This window comes from Triturus cristatus, chromosome 9 (assembly GCF_964204655.1).
Source record: "Triturus cristatus chromosome 9, aTriCri1.1, whole genome shotgun sequence".
Taxonomy (NCBI): Eukaryota; Metazoa; Chordata; class Amphibia; order Caudata; family Salamandridae; genus Triturus; species Triturus cristatus.
In genome coordinates this window covers 363,752,048-363,773,421 of record NC_140592.1, presented here as the reverse complement: position 1 = coordinate 363,773,421, position 21,374 = coordinate 363,752,048, and the positions used below count along the sequence as shown (strand labels likewise).

At 43.6% G+C, this 21,374-nt stretch overlaps 1 protein-coding gene across 1 annotated transcript in view; it reads right to left on the bottom strand.

Moving 5' to 3' along the window:
- CACNA2D2 (calcium voltage-gated channel auxiliary subunit alpha2delta 2) overlaps positions 1-21,374 on the bottom strand; it is a 1,194,468-nt gene that overhangs the window by 306,111 nt on the left and 866,983 nt on the right. Inside the window, exons 9-11 of the mRNA XM_085627677.1 lie at positions 18,856-18,955; positions 18,261-18,419; positions 9,247-9,354 (exon numbers count right to left, since the gene is read on the bottom strand). Coding sequence (XP_085483803.1) covers positions 9,247-9,354; positions 18,261-18,419; positions 18,856-18,955 — 367 coding nt within the window. The remainder of the gene's footprint in view (positions 1-9,246; positions 9,355-18,260; positions 18,420-18,855; positions 18,956-21,374) is intronic.

The following is a 21,374-nucleotide window of genomic DNA, read 5'->3' as shown; positions in this document are numbered from 1 at the left end:
GCCAGAATGGGTACGTGATCATTAGGATACTTGGCAGCCAAAACATTTAACTCACTACCTTTCTCTATTCCAGCAGAGCCATCGGAAAACTTTTTCCGGAAAAAAACTGAAAACCTGGCTTTTCCAGGTATGAATCCAGTGCTCAATTCTTTCTGCTGAGCTTCTTGCCTTGGCCCCCTTCCGGAGGATGGTTTTCCAGCACGAGGACACACCGGTCGGTGTAACCAGGCGATATAAAGTGGAATATTATTATTATTATTTATTCCTCATTTGTCATAATTGAAACAATTCCATGCAGAGATTGGGGCTGGTGATAGTAGATCAGGATGCGAAGAATCTCTATATAAAATGTTGCATTACTCATGTTAGACCTGGCATCCTTGGTGTGGTTTCCCCTGACTTTTTGCCCTCTGGCCTCCTGTTTTGCTGACTTAATTTTTGGTGGCTTGAGGATTCTGGGTACTTTACCACTGCTGTCCAATGCAAATGTGCATGTGCTCTTTCCCTAAAACATGGCAACATTTTGCTTATCCACAACTGGCATATTTAATATACTTATAAAGGTCCCTAGTAAAGTGCACTACAAGTGCCCTGGGTCTGTAAATTAAATACTGCTAGTGGCCCTGCAGTACTAATTGTGCCGCCCACATCAGTAGCCCTTTAAACATGTCATACACCTGCCATTGCAGAGCCGGTGTGAGCAGTTTTAAACTGCCATTTTGACCTGGCAAGTTAACACTCTTGCTAGGCCCAAACCTTCCGTTTGAATACATATATTTCACCCCTAAGGTAGGCCCTGGAAAACCCCACGGGCAGGCTTCAATGTATCTAAAAAGTTGAGCATCTACTTTAAGTTTTACATGTCCAGGTAGTAAAAAAACTCTAAAATTATTTTTTCACTACTACAATGCCTATCTCTTGCATAGGTTAATATTGGGATACCTTATTACATTTTATAAGTGTTATTTCCAATTGGGAAAAGATGATATTTCGAGTTTGGTGTCTCTGGACTCTCACTTTAAAATCATAACTTATGGTAAAATTGGATTTTAAGTTGCAAGTCTGAAAATGCCACTTTTAGAAAGTTGAAAACCACGAAGGGGTTGACCCACAATTGGTTGGGTAGGGTTGTGACAATTAGAAAGCAAAAATTATTATTATTATTATCATCTTTATTTCGGTCACTAGGACCATAAAAGGATAAAACAAATTTACATACAATAAAATATGCAGAATTCAGAAGACAAAGTACAATAAATCAATAAGAGATGTACCATAATTATCAAAAAACAGCATTCAAGCTATTCGATTTTATGTAGTGACTGCAGTTGAACCACATAGCTATTAAAATTTCGCAGCTACTATGAAATATATAAAATTCACAAAAACAAAGTGCAATAATCAATGACAAATGTGCCATAAATATCAGAAACTACATTCAGGCACACTATTCGATTTAATATAGTAACTGCGGGTGAACCACATGGCTGTTAAAAATTTCGCCACTGCGAATACTATGGGAGCTGTTAACTCCGTTTTCAAAGCTCTGTATGCAGGGAGATGCTGAGTAAAACCTAAGTTTTTTAATAGGGGGACCAGCCAGTACTTTCTTGGTCTCTGGTATGCTTGACAAAAAAATAAAATATGCAGGTCAGATTCAGCTGAATAACCGCATGCTAGGCATTGAGGTGCAAATTGCGAGTGGGACCAGCTAGCCATATATGCCCTAAGAGGAAGGGTGCCATAGCGCCATTGGAGATAAAGTTTCCTTGATAGTGGTGGGCTTATGTCGTCAAAGACGGATTCCCGATAATAAGTATCTTTAAAAGTCAGGAATTTGTCAGACAGAGATCCAACCCGCACATTCATAATTGCCACACGTAAATTATGCTCGTAATAGGCTAATGTAAGGATTTTACGTGAGATCTTACAACATGCATTGGCTGGGTCAGACCACAGATCAGGTCATCCTATTGTCTCACAAGTTTGCTTAACAAACTTTAACCATGGCACTTGGGAAATTTTTACAAGACGCAAGATCTCTTGGAGCTCTGCTCTATAGTTCAGCAGTTCTGGTGAGCTCCATAATTTGCGCCAAAAAATAATTGGTTTAAGACCAAGCTCCTCCGAGATGGGTTTTAGACACAGGTCTAATCTCAATGGCAATAAGGGTGTACTGGGCGGTAGGGCTGTCAGATGCCTTAGGAGGTTATTCTCTATGACCTGGAGTTCCTGATTTGAAGTGTAGCCCCAAATTTCTCCCCCGTAAAGCCCGGCCGCCCTCGCCTGGGTTTTATAAATATGAAGGCGTGGGCCTAGAGGCTTGTAATTCAGGCCTTTCATCATTCTACAAATGGCGCCCGTCATCTGGGTCAACTTTAGTTTTACCTTTGTTTGGTGTGAGTCCCACGTCATGAACTGGTTGAATATGTAGTAACCAGGCAGGCACAGCATGAAGAAATCTGGTTATTTATTTGGCTACAATCATGACAGAGCCAACAGGTTCACTCTGCCAACAGCTTCTCCAGCTCTAACACTGAACATGGTCGCTAAGAGACCAAACATTCCAGAACCACTTACATCATCAACATTACATAAATTGGAATACATCACAACATATCTTCTCTTCCTGCAAATAACAAAAAAAATTAAATAATAATAATAATAAAAAAACAAAAACAACAAGACCTCAAAATCAATCCCTGTATCTCAAGGGCTTAACAACAGCTCTCGAGCTCCTTCTGCAAGGTGTCTCAACAGAATACTGGTGAACCTTATTCATTGAATCAGATACAACATCTTTCTCTTTAACTTTAACCACTCTGTTAAGATTCCACCAGTGACCTCCCTCAACCATAACAGCATTTTTGACTATTTTTACAACTTTGGTAGGCTCACTAAATTTACTGCTACCTTTCCATGAATGAATTCCAGCCTTGATTTTGACACTGTCCCCCACATTAAGATGAACTCTTTTCACCCCTTTGTGTACATCAAAATATTTTTTTTGCTTGGTTTGAGTGACAATCATATTTTCTCTAGCTAATGACATAAGATGACTAACATCAGATTCAGACTTCACCCATCTACTCATCCATGCTGGTCTAAAACTTGTATTCGGCTTACGCCCACGCAATAATTCAAAAGGTGCAACCCCAGTAGTAGAGTGTGGAGTTGTCCTATAGAACCATAACATTGTATTAATTGATTTAGAAATGTCATGACCATTTGTTCTTGCCCATTTGAAGATCATGTATTTAGTTTTTCCAGCATTGATCTCCAATCCATGTTTGCTGCAGAAGTCCACAAAGCCATCCAGGACCCTTTGAATACCCATAGGGGATTTGGAGAGCAGCAGGGTGTCATCCGCAAAAATAATTGCGGGCACCCTGTTGCCGACCAACTTGGGGGAGTCGATGTTATTTAGCTCATTCAGGTGGGCAAAGACCCCGTTGACAAAGAGGCAGAAAAGGGTCGGTGCGAGCACACAGCCCTGTCTAACCCCCCTGTCAACGGGAAAGGGATCCGAGAGGGTTCCTCCTCTGCCACACCTTACCCTTGCAACGTTGCCCTGGTGTAATGTCTTCAAGATTGTCAGGAGGTCAGCAGGTACCCCTAAATCCATCAGAACGGCCCATAACCTGTCCCGAGGGACTAAGTCAAAGGCCGCTCGCAGGTCAACAAACACTGTATATAAACTACCCCCCTCAATTACAACGGACTTCCAATAGAGGAGATTCAAGCGGAAGATCTGGTCCACCGTTGAGACACCTCTCCTAAACCCCGCTTGGAATGGGCTCAAGATCTCGCACTCATCAATCCAGAGCTGGAGGCGATTTAATATCAGTCTTCCGAAGATTTTTTGTGGAACATCGATAAGACTGATAGGTCTATAGTTGGCTGGGAGCAGAGGCGAACCCTTCTTGAAGATAGGGACAATCTCTGCGCCCAGCCACGTATCCGGAACCTCCATACCCCCCAAGATAGAATTGAATAATAGAGCAAGGTAAGGTGCCCAGACATCCTGCTCCTGTTTGAAAAGGTCGCCCGGGAGGCCATCCAGACCTGGGGCCTTGCCAGATGCCAGCCCGGCTATGGCTGCTCTGACCTCCCTGATTGTGAAGTGCTCTGTGTCTAGAGTGCTATCATCCCTCGTTGGTAGAGAAGCTACCAAATTCCCTTCAGGTAAATGGTATAATGATGCAAAATGATCTGACCATGCCCTAGCTGAAATGTTCGGCTCCACTGCCGGCACCAGGTCCCCAGAACCGTTGTTAGCGATACGCCAAAATTTTCGTGAGTCCCCCGTGGCCAGTGAAGTGGTGAGTGATTCCCATTTGTCATGTTCCCATTCTTTTTTTGCATTATTCGTCAGGGCTTTATAGGCAGATCTCTTGGCCCTAATAACCTCAGTTCCCAGTCCCGCCTTGATGGAGTTCAATAGGCTGGTTTTAGCCATGCGGCAGGTCTTATTATACCAAACTGGGCCTGCCGCACTTCCATTCATCTGTTTTGGAGGACAGGTAAGAATTTCGGATACTGAGTTAGAGAGATCTTTATGAAACTGCCCTAACTGTTTGTGTTCACTCTGGGCCATGAGTGCCTGTATATTTTCGAATATGGGGATTACCCTCGCATAAAGTTTAGGTAAGTTCTCTGGGTTAGAGACTAATCTTTCCCATTTCACTCTACGTCTATTATGAGTTAGGACAAGCCCTGCTTCAGGTGTCACCCTTCGCTTTTCCCTGGGGTCAAGGCCAGGATGGTCATATTCGAGTTCCAACGCATTGTGGTCGCTATCTTCCCTAGGTGTCACACGGAAGCCAATAATGTGCGGCCACAAAGCTAGTGGGACAAGGATGTAATCTAGTCTTGACTCCCTACCGAGCCTGTTATAAGTAAAACTAGCTGGAATATCCAGGTTTGTCCTACCGTTACAGGCCCGGAAACCGTATTTTAGTGTTAGGGAAGTTATTTGTGTGGCTAATTGTGTCCATGCTCTTGGCGCTGATGCGTGCAGCGGAGGTGTGGACCACTCCAAGTCCTCATCCTGAGCCAAGTCCACCAAGATGCCCGGAAGGGCTTCATATTGGCAATTAAAATCTCCGCCGATTAGAATGTGGGTGCCCTGGGTAACTTCATCTAGGACTTGCGCCAACTCCTCTATTGTGCGCGATACCTGCGAGATGCTAACTGGCCTGGAGTATATATTGATCAGGAGGAGACTATTTGCGTTTGGCCACTCAAGGCGAATAACTAAAATATCCTCTGATTTTTGTGGCCAGACAGTAGCCCTACACCCCAAATCATTAGCCACCCATACTGCCAAGCCTCCGGAAGGGCGGCCTATTCCACTCCATTTTGCTTGTTGAGTGAATGATGCGAAACCTGGGTGGGTGATGTATTCTCTCGCCCAGGTTTCTTGGAATAAGCAAATGTCTTGGAGCTGTATATAGGCACACCAATCCGGGGAATTAACTTTGTTGCCCATACCTGCCACATTCCAAGATAAAATCTTAAGGGAGGAACAGTTGATTTTCTCTGGTTGTGGATTTAAAATCACATCCGCCCCCTCACCCTGCCCTGATAGAGAGATAACGGCTGGATTGGCTGCTTGAGGTACAATTTCCTCACTTAAACTGGGCATGTCCGAGGAGGTCCAAGCCTCTTTTTCCGTACCTGAGGAGTCCCGGTTATCTCTAACCTTCTCTGGGAGAGCGGGTCTACATGCTTGAGTTTTGGTGGGGCTTCTGTACTCTTTAACCTCCTGCCCCCCTCCTCTTTTGTGGTCAGTCCACCATATCTAGGCTAGTGAATCTATTGTAGGTGGAAAAATGGTCTGGTCGCGATGGTCTGGAAATAGGATTTGCCCATGTAGCCCTTGGGACACGATTACCTAACCTTCTGGGTACTAATTCCCAACGCTCTTCTGTCTGTTCACAATTAACAAATGGATAGAAAAAAGATAAAGGGCGTGAGTGAATTGAAGTCCCATGTGCCTGGTGTGTCCAACTACATATATGAGAGACGGTGCGAGGATCTCTGAAATTAATCAGGACACAATCTCCTTGGATTGACTTTCTAGTATTTCCTATCCAAGGGACTCGCCTCACCATCAAAACCTCACTGTGAATTCCTTCCGGAAGGGACCTGTTGGTGGAAAGCCAGTGTATTACCTTGTTTTTCAAGGCCCCCTGCGGTTCACGGGTAGAGGGATTGAGTTCTGGGATCCCCGTTAGAATTACTGTGTAGGGGATGGCCTCAGGTGGCAAATCAATAGGTCGATAATTTGCGTCTTTACAATAAGCGTCAGTTTGGGATTCAACTAGCTTCGCTTGCTGGGCTGGACCTTGTATATTCGTTGGGGGATTTAAGTTTAGGGTCTCTGGGATAACAGGAGTTGGCTGTTGCAATTGTACATCCTTTGACGTCAAACAACCTTCAGTATTTAGGATTACAGGTGGAGGGGTCATGACTATGGCAGGCAATATGTCACTAGAGATCTTATTAGTTGCGTTTGGTCTCTCCACCATTTGGGTGAGCCCCTTCTGAAGGTGGACTAAGCTAGTCTCTATCCTCACTAGACAATTTTCAAGCGGGGTGAGTAAATCCTTGAGGAGGACACCAATGTTCGACAAAGTAAAACCCTCCTCCCTCGGTATGGCATTTAGGCTGGAATTATTTTGGGGCAGGATGTTGGAAAATAATAACCCTTGTTCATGTGGGTTACTCGTGCCCTTTTTGGCCATGCCGGCTCGGTTGTTCTCGCAACTAGGGTTTAGTTTGGGATTCTTTAGCTTACGCCCTCCTGTTAATTGTGGCCCTCTTTTTCTTTTCGAAATAGCCCCTTCTCGGGTATGTTGAGGTGTTGGGTCAGGCTGGGTAGACCTAGTGACAAGATGTTCTTTATTTATAGGTTTGGAGTTAATAACAGAGCTAGATGGAGTGGGCAACGGGAGGGGTAATAAACTAAACTCGGTATGAACAGATGTATCGCAGTCAGTTATCGGGGCACTAAAATTACATAATGCGGAATGATCAGTTATAGCGTCAGGCATTAATGTAGGTTCCCCCCCTGTTGCCAAAGTGTGCCTCGGCGAAGGGTCTGGAGTTGTAGCATATTGTAAGGGACCTAAAGAGGACCTTCTGACCCAATCAATCTCTTGAGAGATACGCCTTTCTAGTATAGAAATTTCATCTATGAGTAAAGACCCAGCCTTTGCAAAGTATGTGTCCAGAGTACCTGTAGCGGGCCCCGTGGCCTGCGCTGTTTTGCTTCTTGTTTCTCTTGCGGACATCCTCGCCGAATGATACTCAGAGTTTCCGTGTAGGGTCCAGCGCAGTGCAGAGTAATCCCTGCCCTCCTTCGCCCGTACTCGAACGGCCTCAAACAGCCCGCTCTTTGCCCGGTCTTTGCCCCGGGCTGCGACCCGCGCACGTCCCGCTAGCGCGTGTGGGCGGGGGCCTTGTAATAGTGGGAGGTCAGAAAGGAGGCGGGGTCGGGAAGAGGAAACAGGTGTGCTGGATGAGTTGAACAGTGAGCACCCTGGTCCTCGCAGTCCCGAGAATCAAGACCTCCACAGCGTCCCTTCCAAATGCAGCGCAGCGTCCCCTCAGGTCTGACAACACGGGCAGAATGAAATCCCAGCTCCGATGTGTGCAAAATCAATGCCTGCGAGCGGCAAAAATTATTATGTTTCACACAAATGAATGTATATTGATTTGAGGTAGGTATTACATCTTGTAAACATTGAATGTGTTTTTTATTTATGTATAAATGTAGTTTACAATGTTTGTTTAACACATGCAATCACTGTGAAGTTAAAGTGTCTTTTTTACAGGCATGTGATACAGATGAAAAGAGTTGCGTATATAAAAAAGTTAAAAAAGATAAGCAATTAAATGCTCTTGAATTTTCGAATAAGCAAATTTTCACAGACTGGTAAATTCATTCCAGCATCTTCAATAGATGGTTGGGTTCTTCTTTTTGATTTCTAACTTTTAGAAAGTTGGCATTTTGTTACTTTAAACATTTTGTGCCTTCTGCCTGTCTCTCCATACACATCTGGGGTGGGTGACAGCTGGGTCATTAACTGATTTGATGGGGGTGGAGATAAGCAGAGCCCCACTGGCACCTGAATAGGTTGTGCCCTGTCTCCACACAATAGGCCTAACAACCCTGTATTGGCACTCCAGTCAGCTTGAAGCCAGGGCAAGGGAGGAAGGGGATTCCCTGCATTTCAAAGCCACTGTCTGGAAGCTTCTCCCACCTTCCTGAACCAGGGTACCAAAGTATAAATACAGGACCACAGACACCACGTCTCCAGTACACTTCTGGACCTATGGATACTCTGCCAGGAAGAAGGACTGCTGTGCTGCTGAACGGACTCTCCCTCTGCTGGACTCCTGCTCTGCTGACCTGCTGACCTCCTTGCCTGGTATTGAGAAGGACTGGACCTGCATCTCTCCAACCAAAGGGACTCTAAGAGCTTGCTGGCTTGCCTCTTGTTATCTGAAGTCTCAGGGACACAAAAGACTTTCAACTCAACTGGTACGGGCACCTGGACTCTGCCATCTGTGAGTGTACCCCATCAAAGTGGTGCCACCCCAGATCTGGACCCCTGGAAGTGGGCCTAAGGTGCTCTGCCTTCTGTGTTCCTTCTCGGAACTGACATGGGACGACGCGAAGCCTTGAAAAGCAACAACGCGCAGACCGTGCACCAGAATTTAAGGTACTGTGTTCAGTGGGCGGCAATGGGACCCTGTAGCCGGGCCATGCTCCATCACAGTTGGCCTGAACTTGTGACTTTGTCCCAGTCTAATGCGACAAGATAACCACAGTTGGCACTATGCACTATTTTAATCTGAATCTTTAAAATTGCATACCCCAAGATCTATTTATTCGATTCTTGTTGATTCGGTCTTGTTTTGTTAATTAAATTAAGTTCTATTTTTCTAATCAGGTGTGGTATCTTTTTGTGCGAGATTTTCACTGTTTTACTATTTGATTTGTTGCACAAATATTGAACATATTGCCTCTTACGTTAAGCCTGCCTGCTCTGTGCCAAGCTACCACGTGGTTAGCCCTTGTTAATTTAGGGTGTGTTTGTGACATACCCTGACTAGGATTGTTGTACCTGCTTGGACAGTGTGCATACCGCTGCCAACTAGAAACCCAATTATTAACAACTCATATTTGGGGCCTAAATAGCATTGGGTGTCTATATCCTATTGAGGAAAACTCACCGTTTTGTTGGGCCAGTTGTACCTCTCAAAGACATCCTGCACACGGTCTTCTCCACCATCTGTGAACATCATAATCATCTTGTTGCAGTTTGCACGGGTCACGTTGGTCTGTGCAGAGAGATGAACAAGTCTGGTTAGGAACTGCACTCCAGAATTGAGTTAGATTTAGAATATATATGAGCATAAGTGGATTTAAGGTGAAACACACAGGTACCTTTATGTAGGTGATCCATGGTCTGAGAATTTCCCATATGGTGTAAATAAGCTGGCCCTGGGAAAAGTAAGTGCTCTGATCTGAAAGTATGGGCCAGTTAATTTAATCTCATCACACAACTGTACTACTGAAGATGATGATACCCATTAATGCAGGAAAATATGATCTATATGTGCACAACAAGCACAGACACAGGTTTGCCCATTGTTCTCTGTCTTAGTATGTCAAGCAAGTACCAGCTGCAGGGGCACAAGACAACATGATTGCAGCTCTCACATTCTACCCTCTGCCATGACTGTAAGGAAGCCATTTCTGATCTGCATGTGTGGTGTATGGCTGAGACCCTGGTTGACATTCTCAGAAGTTCAGCTTTGTGACTCTGTGACTTGAAAGACAGGCCTTCTCCCCTTGAGGATCGGTGTACTTTGCCCCATTCTCAGATGCTCCACACTGATTTGAATGCAGATGTGCATTGCTACTGCATAGTAAAAGAGTCATAATGACCACTGTTTATAACTAAAGGGTTAATTTGAGACTTGGAATTGAGGTGGGATCTCTATGGACACAAGCTACAATGTGTCATCTTCTCGTAAGCCTTCTTTCCATTTAACCAACAGTAAAGTGTACTCTGTATGTGCACCCCAGCTAGTATGTGACATTATTAGAATTTCCACTTCACCATCATTCATCCTATGCCTTAGAAGACTGCCCTACACAACATGAGTCTGTCTGTCTGTCCTATTCGCAGAAGCTTTTCTGACTAACATGCAGCTGTGAGATGTAGGTCCATCATGAAGGAGTCAATCTTAGAGGTTCTTCATCCGCAAGGTTAACCATGTGACTTGGAATGAGGGTGTGTTCTTTGTGGACAGAAGGAGCAATGTGTCCTTTACTCAGAAGCTACCCTCATCGGTGAGTGACACTCAAATGGGTATGTGCGCTCAGGACAGTGTGTATATAATCAAGAACAAGGGAGAACCTTGAAATCCCTAGGGACCGGGATTTACAAATTTATATTTTACACAACAGTGGCCCTTAATCTAAGATTGGTAAAAAAAAACATAAGTAGAATAGCAGTCAATGTTTATTTCCTGAATAATTAGAGAACAACAATCAATATTGAACAGTGTGTTAAGTGAAAAAACGTGCTCGGTGCTCATACGCGACACACAAGCAAGCAACATTGGTGCATCGCACACAGCGAGAAACAACCCTTACAAGATAACAATAGTAATAAAGTTTATGAGTGCAGAAAGTTGACGGTGTTTCAATCCCATAGGGATAAAGTATCATCATCAGGATTTAGAATATACTTGGACCAAGTAAGTGTAACATAGTGTAATTGAGTCTAAATTATTCTGGCTTGCCAAGCAGAGCAAAATGCTCGAACTCCAAGGATAGAAAGGGATTGATTGCCTGGAGGCTGTTAAAAACTGAATTTAGAGCAATGGATTAAGCTTAATTCTTCATTTTTTTTAAAAACTAATTTCAGATTAGGGGCCACTGTTGTGTAAAATACATAAACCTAGGACATTGTGTGACATTACCAGAATCTCCACTTCCCGATGGTTCATTCTGTGACTTGTATCTTGGCAGGGTGTCCCACTCTCAGATGTTCCATGCAGGTGTGAGTTTCTGGTACACCCTAATGAAACCACAGAGCCTATTCTCTAAATCTCAATGGTTAACATCGCTAAGAGGTGGAGTCACACACAGGTCACAAGTCTATCCGAGTCCTTCCCAGTATATCCTATTTCAGCAACCACAAGAACAAATTGTATTATATGGACTGCCTTGAACCTCATTTAATATGATGCACTGGGGAGGACTGGAACAGACCGGTGACCCATTAGCATTGTATATACAAGATCCTGCCCCTTGGGGTACTGGTGATAATTCCCCTAGCCAGGAGCCTGTACCTCAGAGCTGTTTGGCACTTATCCAGAGACACTAAGCAGAAGGTCATGTTATCCCAAAAGGACTATTTTCCCTTCTGAAGAGTACAGTAGAACAAAACACTGGTGTCAAGGGCTATCAGCACTGGCCAAGCTTCAACACTCCAGATCCCAGAAAAACAATTGTAAGTTATAGACTGTGCATTTACTATCATGTTCAGGGGAGACAGGGACAGACTTGTAACCAGGGTGCAACTCCTCTCCTTAGCAACCTCATAGTTAAGCCTGAGCTATGTGAGTTACATATTTGTGGAGGGGTGATGGACCCCAGTATAAAATGCTGTCACAGCTTATCAATGGCGGAAGACTGTGAGTCAAACGTTTTGGTGAAGCAGATGTAACTCAACAAAAGAAATGAAAGCAGAGCTCAGAAATGTGAAAGACAAGCTGATAGAGGATCCCTTGATATTCATAGACAGCACTTCAGAAAATGCTTAGGATGTCCAATGAAGAACTACTTGGAATTTTAAATCCTATATTCAGTCTAAACTACATTACACGTTTGTGTCCCCAGAGGTTTCATGATGCAGTATCTTCATCGCAAGTCTCCTGCAATTGAATATCTCGCTTTTTATCTCTTTTTATGTCCATCTTTGTTGTTTTTAATCTCCATCTCACAACATATTTTGGCGTTCATTCCTTAGTAAGCACCACAGGTTTACTAGACATACCGGATAGAGCTACACACATTACCCCTCAATTGTATCTACCCCCAAGTCAGTAACTCCAAATGGCAAGCTTTTTAACATCTACTTAGTAAATATATCATGTCTATTAAGAATGACAGTCAACCAAGGCCAACAATACAATATCTACTTTTCTAGACAATGCGAGTGGAGGGGTGAAGCACTTCACTTCTTCAGGTCTCGGTTCAAAAATGTATTGCTGACCACTGGGAAATTGTCAGCCCCTAACAGTTTATCAATTCTGAATCAATTACTAGGCTTTTTACAGTTCAGTTTAAGAACAGTTTTACCTCACTGTGGATTAACTGGAAATATCTCAAATCTCTGAAGTATTGTTTTAAAAGCCAGTTTTACATCCAAGTCTTAAATAAAGATATGACTCAGGTTTTAATCACTATAAGATAAAGCACTTAGACTTCATAGCAGGTCAGCTAGGTCTTCTTTGGTTCATCATCATGCCTCTCACATTGTAACTACTCTCATTATTGCTTAACACTGAATATTTCCAGCTAATCTGGTTCATTCCTAACTGATAGAATGTACTCAAATGCAAAGCACTACAAGTGAAGATTTACATAGTTATCAATAAATGCAGAGCAGCAACCAAATGTGCTGTGCTGCGTTATGTGAGAGGGAAAGAACAGGAGGATGCCATAGCTACTAAGATTTTGTGCTCTTGTATGTATGTAGCATTTCTATAGCGAGAACCTAGTCACAAGACAGTGGATCAAAGTACATGGTAAAAGACCAGAATAAAGTCAACAAGTGACAGGAGAGATAGATGGTTTCCTGATTGTTAATGCTTTATGCTGTAGTGTTCCTTAAAGAGTGTTGGATCAGTCCTGGTGTATAAAGGGATGTTGTAAAATACCGGGGTGCATGGAAGGAAAAGGCCTCTGCTTGTTTTTTCTTTTTTATTCTTGTTAGTCTGCAGTCTGATAGTGTTCTAGCAATGGGTGTACAATAACCAGCAGAGATGGTGAGCTCATCGGCAAGATAAGCGGGGTGATGGTCATGGTGGCTTTTTAAATTATGCAGATGGTTTTGAAGATGGTGGCAGCTGGCTAGAGGAGTCAATGCAGCTCCACCTGAATGGGGGTGCTGTGATCATATTTGTTCAGGTCTGGAATGAGACATGCTGTGGCATGTAGGATGCCCTTAAGGGGTTCCAGTGTGGAGTGTGGAAGGGCATGGTGCAAGACCAACCATCCAGATGCAAGAGGATGCAGGATTTAACAGCAGTTCCGAAGTCCCTTCGTGGAAGAAATAGTTTAACTTTCATTAGAAGAGAAAGCTGCTACCAGGAAGTGTGCTTTGTGGCAATGTGTTCCTTGAGAATGAGGTTGCTGGCCAGAGTGAATTCAAGTAACTTGGCAGTGGGTGAAAGTAAGCATTTTGGTTAGGCTGAGCTTCAGGTAGGAGCTGGACCTCCAGTTATGGACTATGTTCAGGCAGTGTTTGATGCATAGCATGTTTGAAGCAGGGGAGACTTTAAAATAGAGTTGTGTATCATTGGCATATTGGGGAATCTTGATGCTGTTGCCTATGAGTAGAGCAGCAAATGGCTAAATGTAGAGGGATAAGGTCACAGTGGCCAGTATGGAACCCCGGGGGGACTCTGCAGGCTATAGGTATCTTTTGGGACCTAGAGGTGCTCATGTGAACAAACTGGTTTCAGTATGAAAGGTCGGACGAGATCCAATGAAGGGCACTGTGGATGAATCCCATTCGAGACTCCAAAGTATGTATAATGAGATGGTCGATTGTGCTGAAGGCAGCTGAGAGGTTGCTCAATATCAGGAGGCAGGGGCCATCTTCATCTGTTGTCAGTGTGGCATTGTCAAGTAAGTGTGAGATAGCAATATCTGTGCTGCAGCATGATCCCAACCAAGACTGGCAGTGGTGAGGAGATGGTTCGCATTAATGTGATCTTGCTGCTGCTCTCCTCCCTGGTCCCCAATCAGGCTGTCTAGCACCACACATATACATTTGCAGCATAGATTTTGTAGTGCAAGGGGACCCATCCAGTACAAAATACTATGCTTGGACAAACTTTAAACTTTTCCCAATTGTGCAGTACATATAAAACGTCCAAAATGTTTGGAGAATTTAAAACATTTTTAATTTTTAAAGGTAACCTCAAAGAGGCATTATTTTATGGCACAATAGGGTTTTGAGTTTAAAACTCATGGGTAGATGCATAGGAAGGCACATGTTCTTCCAATGGAGTGTCACTTTGACATGAAGCAAGCCAAAGGAGCGCTAGTCCTACTTTGCATTACTTTAGGGATACTTTCCAGTGCAAATAAAATTTTGCTCTAGAAATTAAATCCCAAATAAAGATTTTGCGCCCGTTTGCATCACTTTTGTAACACAAACCCTGTGGAAAATGTTAGTACACTCTCCCCTATATCTTCTGCTCATCTTGTCCATGTCGATCACATCATGCATCATCCTATACAGGCCAACTCAACCTCATTCTGCACACCTTCAGCTTCTACCATGCATTTCATGGTCATGCTGTACCCCTCAAGCCCAAACCAAACATCCCCAGTTCATATATGCACCTCTCGGCCAATACTAGGCATCTCAAGGTCCTACAAGGTAGTTCGAGCTCCTACAACCATATCCACTTCGATCATTTGATCTCAGCTCATATCATGCGCCCTCAGAAGAAAGTGAGCATCTCCAGCTCATAATGTGAATTTCTTCATCATATTGTGCATCACCAGCTGACTTTGCACATCTAGATCACATGCTGCACACTTTACTGTACTGGGGTTTAAAATCCCAAAACCCAGATAGTTTGGGTAATGGTTAACCGGCTAAACTTTAAAGCATAATACATCTGGAGCCATTCTTTATTGTTAAAAATCCATGTTACCGGTCTGCTGGTACAGGCCTGCTGATACAGGCCTCAGCGACCCATTCCCATAATGTGGGCCAAGGGGGCAAAGAGCATGGAGGAACTTTAGGCATGTCTTTGGCAGAGAGTCCAGGGAAGACGTCATCAACTTTGTAACCCCTATGCCTTTAAGGTCTTTAAGGAGACATTGTTTATTTATTAATTTATTTATAAAGTTTTATATAGCGCGAACAAGATACCGAGGGATAACAGAGCGCTTTACAATATGATGGGAGGAAGGACAAAAGCAAGATCTATAACAATAACCATAAGAGGAGGGGAGACAAAGAAAATACAGTGCAAAATACAACCAGGAGGGTAATACAATAAAAACAGGTGTAGTTGGGCAGCAAGGGTGAAACACAGTGTACAATAAGGGGGAGCTGTATCAAAAGTAAGAACAAAAGTAGGAACAAAGTCAGCAGGTGCAATGTCAACGGGCCCGTGAGTCTAACCCTATTAGGGTATACATTTGTTTATTAAGAATCTTTTGGCTTCCACTTTGAAAGCCGTCAATGAGGAGATTCTGCGAACTTCCGGTGGGAGAGAGTTCCAAATCTTAGCGGTAGCTCCGGAGATAGCTCGGTGACAACAACTGAGTGGTTTCTGGAGGAGGGTAAAGGCGCTTCTTGAAGCTCTTACGCCACAGGATAGTTTAAGTTTTTGCGCAAGGTACGTAGGAGTATTAAGGTGAAGGGTTTTGTGTGTAAGAACAGCAATCTTTAATTGAATTCGTGCTTCGAAGGGCAACCAATTGAGGGATTTTAGAACTGGGGCTATATGATCTTTTCGCTTGGTATCTGTAACCAGTCTAGCAGCCGAGTTAAGAGCAGCCCTTAGTGGAGCCAGAGCCTATTTGGGAAGGCCACAGAGGGTAGCACTGCCGTAATCTAACCTCGGCAAGACAAGCACTTGGACCACTTGCTTGAAATCATTTAGAGGAAGGAAAGGTTTGATATTTCTGTGGGATCTCATCAGGTGGTTAGCTCCTTTGCATACATTGCTGATATGACCTTTGATGTTCAGGTGCTTGTCCATGGTGATACCGAGAGATTTGTCTGCGTCTGAGAGATGTACAGTTGAAAGCAGTGAGGTGACTTAGCCAGAGGTCTAGCTTGGGGATGAGATTCGGAGGGGAGATGAGCAGGAATTCTGTTTTAGAGGTGTTGAGCAGTAGATGATTCTCTGTTAACCAGTTTTGAATAAACATTAGGGTAGTATTGAGTGAGATGATGTTTTCAGAGTATGAGATTTTCAAATATAGTTGCGTGTCGTCCGCATACATGTGGAAGAGAATGTCCATGGAATTTATAGAATGTGCAAGAGGTTCCAAGAAAAGATTGAAGATGATAGGAGATAGAGCGGATCCTTGGGGGATCCCTATGAGTACGGGAGAGGGCTGGGAGAGAGAGGTTTGCCTTGACTCTTTGAGTTCTGTGATGAAGGAAGGATGAGAACCATTGTAATACCAGATCAAAATAAAACATTCTATTTTGCGGGATGGATAGGAGGTTGTCATGATTAACAGTGTCAAATGCGGAGGAAAGGTCGAGGAGGATAAGGAGGCAGGATTCATTTTGGTCGAGCATTATTAAAATGTCATCAAAAACGTGAGTGAGAGCCGATTCGGTGCTGTGCCACTTCCTAAAGCCAGATTGATGCTGGTCTAGGAGTTGGTAATTCTCTATGTGGGCAGAGAGTTGGGATTGTTGTCTCCCAACACCCTCACTGCTGACCAAGGGAAGGATCTGGACTCCAGACTCAACACCTTGCGAACCACAGTCAGTCACACATGAGAGTGGCTTCCAAGTGGAGGGCAGCAGAAGTTCCCTGGTTGGTACATGGCAGTAAACTCATCCAGCAGAATCATGACTCCATCATGACATCTCCACTTACATTGTTGTCAATTTATGTTTTCCCTGGACCACTAGATCTACTTCTCTGTCAATGCATGCCCCTCTTTTAGGCCTTGTTCACCTTCTCTGCTCAGCACTATGTTATAATATTAAAGGTTCTTCCGGTGATCCAGATAATTCTACTGCACACTGTTCCCCTCAGGCAGAACTTCTCCCAGTATGTTCTCAGCTGGAGCATGACAATCCACTTGTCAATTTAATATTTATTAAAGATTTGGATCTCCAATGAGGTCCACATAAAATATACACACAAATTATTACATAATAAATATAATAAAACATAAGGACAATTCTTTTCTCAGTCCATTAATAAATATCAAAAGCCTTCATAGCTGGTCTTAGATTTTCCCTTACATGATATAAATGGATATTGTCAGTTACCCTAATGAGCGAGACAAATAAGGTTCTCAGTATTAAGACCATTAAGCAGCAACAAAGTCCCAAAAAACCTCTACCAAAACGTATGGCATAAGTTAGGTCCATACTAAACAATTGCAGCTTCGTGATAGAATCAGTGTAGGATAATGTACATCACATCAGTTGCTTGGTAAAAAACAGAAAAGTGTTCTGAGACAATCAGCGTATTTGAATAAACAATACATTTCCCTTTTACAACAAAACCTAAAAAACTAAATATAATCTAATTTTGTGCGAAAACACATTAATAGCAGCAACTACATATGCAAAATTCTAAAACAATCCACTTGTCACTTCTTGACAAGGGACCATGCAGCTTTTGTGTAGGGAGCAGGTCTGTAGACAACACTCCACAGTGGCAGCATAAGGCAGTAAAATGGAGAGAATGCTGGCAACCAAACAGACACAACAGTCTACCAGACTGAGCAGTTCCTTTCTTTAGTGCTGCCTGACTCATTCAATGGGCAGCATCACACACAAAGTGCACACAGAAACGTCTGAGCAGATGGTCCTGGGAAGACACTGATGGAGGGAATGGAAACCCTAACTCCTACTGCTGGGAAAAGTGCATCGGGCTGGGAAAGCAGTATATTCAGTACTGCTGGAAATTTTTGGAAGGCAGTTTAACCAGAATTATGCCCACTTTTGATGGAAAGTGCTGAGAAAGTGTGTGCCCTGGCTTTCTCAAATTTGCCACAAATCTGTGTGTAAATGTCTCCAAGGTGCTGAAATCCCCCTTCCACATTTTTTTAAACATTTTGGATGTGATACAAATGCACAAGCAGTGGCTTCATTTCTGTTAAGCACCAAATGTCCATATTCCTTGGAGGACCCTAGCAGAAAACATGACAAGGATTACACTGACAGAGGCTGCCAGCCCAGGATGTCCTCCAGCCCTGGGTAGATGTTTCACCCACTTACATTCTGCAGCTGGCTGAAGGCATATTCAAAGCCAGCCTTGTAGTCAGTGGTCCCTTGGGCCACCATCCCCTGCACTGCATCCTTCATCACCTTCTTGTTCCGAACGTTGGCCTGGACGAGTTGGCGGAAGCAGGATACGTTGTCAGCCTTCTCATTGAACTGAAAGGCAAGCAGAAACAGAGTCAGAATGGCCACAAGGTGAGAAGGGGGAAAGGAAGGTGGGCTGATGTGTATTCTCGGAAGGAGGCCCCCAACTGGGAGCTTCTACCTCATTAACGCTAACCCATCCACAGTGCTTTTTCAGGATTAAATACTAATGGAAAGGTCATCAGTGGGTGGCCATTCATCGCCTTGGGAGCTCTCTGGAAAGAGCTTAAGGATGTCCATCAGTGAATAGATGGGAGGTTCAGAACTAAGGAGATAAAGGCACCCAGCATGAGATGAGAAAATGAGACTGTAAAACCTATTTTGCAAAGCATTAGTGGAGCAGTAGGGCAACCAGCGCAATGCCAGATTAACTCCCTACCTCGTTAATACAACCGACAAAGGAAAGGCTCTCAAGCAGAAGCGTTGATCCCTAAAGCGTCACACTTACAGAAGCCACCGTTACGTAGTCATCATCCGAGAGGGTGTCCAGCATCTCCATGACCGAGGTCTTCATGAGTTTCAAGGTCAGGCCGCTCACGCTGCCGCTCCTGGAGTTGGGGGTAGGTGGGAGAAACGACCCAAAGTTCATAACACAGAGTCTACACCCCACCTGAGTACACACATAGGATTTTTACGTAAAAGAATGGGAAGACATGCAACTTGAGACCATGCAGAAACAGAGGAACCATGCTCAGGCAGGGATATGGGGAACTGTTTGAGGTGAGTCATGCGTAGCGGGTCACAAAGACGCTCTATCCACAGACAGAAATACTACAGAAACAAGTGCAGAGGAGACAACCAAGTCAATCACAAATGGCTAAGGAGAAGCCAATCACCAAGCTGCCATGGGCACCTGTTTTCAAGAGCCAATCAAAAACATGCCTAATGCACAGAAGAGCCTAAGAGTGGTAAACCACAAACCAACACGTACAAGCTCAAAGAAGTCGAATGGAGATAGAAAATATGTGGAAGATCCTAACCTATCTTAGCAAGAAGAAGATACTGTGACTATCCACCCCAGAAGGGTGCCCACCATTACACTGGCTATGAGTTATTATGATGTACAAAACCATCATACATTGGTAATATATCTGCTGCAAGTTAGTCCACTTTAAACTACACTGCTGGTCACTTAAACAAGAACCCAAAGAAAACATGTTGCAGACAGCACCCTGCACATAGAGCAACTGATCCACAAAAGAGCCAACACAAAAGTTAGACAAATAATCACATAGGCTAATGCTTACGTATTGATAAACTATGGATTTCTTTTAGGAATTCTTAAGAAATTGTAAGAGTAGTCTGAGAAGCAGTGACTACATAAAATTTGCATGCACATCTATTTAGGCATTTAGAAATGCACTGGGGTACATTTCCACATACATCACTAGAATTTAAATCTTATATTTGTTTAAAGGTGAAAACATCCGGCTCTTTGGAAAAAAAAAGCCTTTCAATACAACCCACTTCAATATTTGAGATGTCCCCTTGCCTTTCCCAAAGTAAAAATTTACTCCTCCTACACTTGACAGGACTAAGGGCCCAATTTAAATATTGGAGTACAATTTGCAGTATCTCAGGGTGACATAGTGACACCCCATTGCCTTGACCGGTGTACCCGTCCGCTGCATTTAGTCCGCTAGCCCTGTGGATATCTCTAGTTATTGGCTGGGACCGCAGTTGTGGGCAAAAAACACATTTAACAATGACCACTTTAAATCGGGCGGGCGGTGTTATAAGTAAACCTCTGACGGCCCCCACTTTGTTGTACGTAGGAGGAAGGGCCCCTTCCTTTTTAACGTTGTTTTTATCAGACAGAGCCCAAACAGTACACCTAGGCGAGTTTAAGTCAGCACCTTTTGTCCTGTCTTGTGGGGTTCCGCAGGGCTCCTCGTTGAGCCCTACGCTCTTTAACATTTATGTTTCCGAACTCGCTCCACTGATTAGAAGTTTTAACTTGATTCCCATTTCCTACGCCGACGATACCCAATTGGTAATCTCAACAGTGAATAAGGATGTTAATCACTCCCTCAAACTACATGACTGTATGATCACACTGAGCAGCTGGATGAGTAGGAAGTGCTTGAAGGTAAATTCAAGCAAAACTGAGGTGGTTCTGTCTGGAAACCTTTTTCCACCGTGGTCTCCAGCTTGGTGTCCAGACACCCTTAGCCCCCCTCCCACACCAGTAGTTAAAGCCAAGAATCTTGGGGTCATTATAGACGAGGAACTTAATTTTAAGTCCCAGGTCTCTAAGATTGTGTCTTCTTCGTATTTTACCATTAGAACCTTACTCAAAATTCTCCCATTCATTCCCAAAAACACCAGAAAGACAGTGATGACCTCCCTGGTTTCATCATAATTGGATTATTGTAATGGTCTATATATCAACCTCCAATCCAACCTACTTAGAAGGCTGCTGGCGTTCGGCTAATGCCAACTTGATGCCCACAGCCAGAATTAAAATGACGAACTGGGGTGGGAGGAGTTTCAGCTATTATACTATCAAGGAATGGAATTCCTTTCCATTACATCTTAGGAAGATTCCCTCCCTTCTTGAATTTAGGAAACAACTTAAGACATGGCTTTTTTAGGAACCAGTTGTCCTGGAACATGCAGAACCGGAAGCGCCAAGACACCCACGGGTATAAATGCGCTATATAAATTGCAATAACATAACAACATAACATAACAGAGGACTATGTTAGGGACAGTGGCGGCTCCTCCACTAAGGCAGAGGAGAAAAACCCCTACTGCTTTTAAGCAGTGTGAGGAAAGGAAAAATAAAATGATAATAACTTGTTAGATAACATGGCGCAGCACGCCTAACTGTGTGAATCTGAAACAGGATTTTCCTACCTTTAACTGCTTATAATTGGCTCCTGGGCTTCAGTGACGTACACAAAGACTTTTGTGAATCGGGCAAGGGTGAAAGGTTATTTTAGCTATTTGGCGTAATGAGTTGCC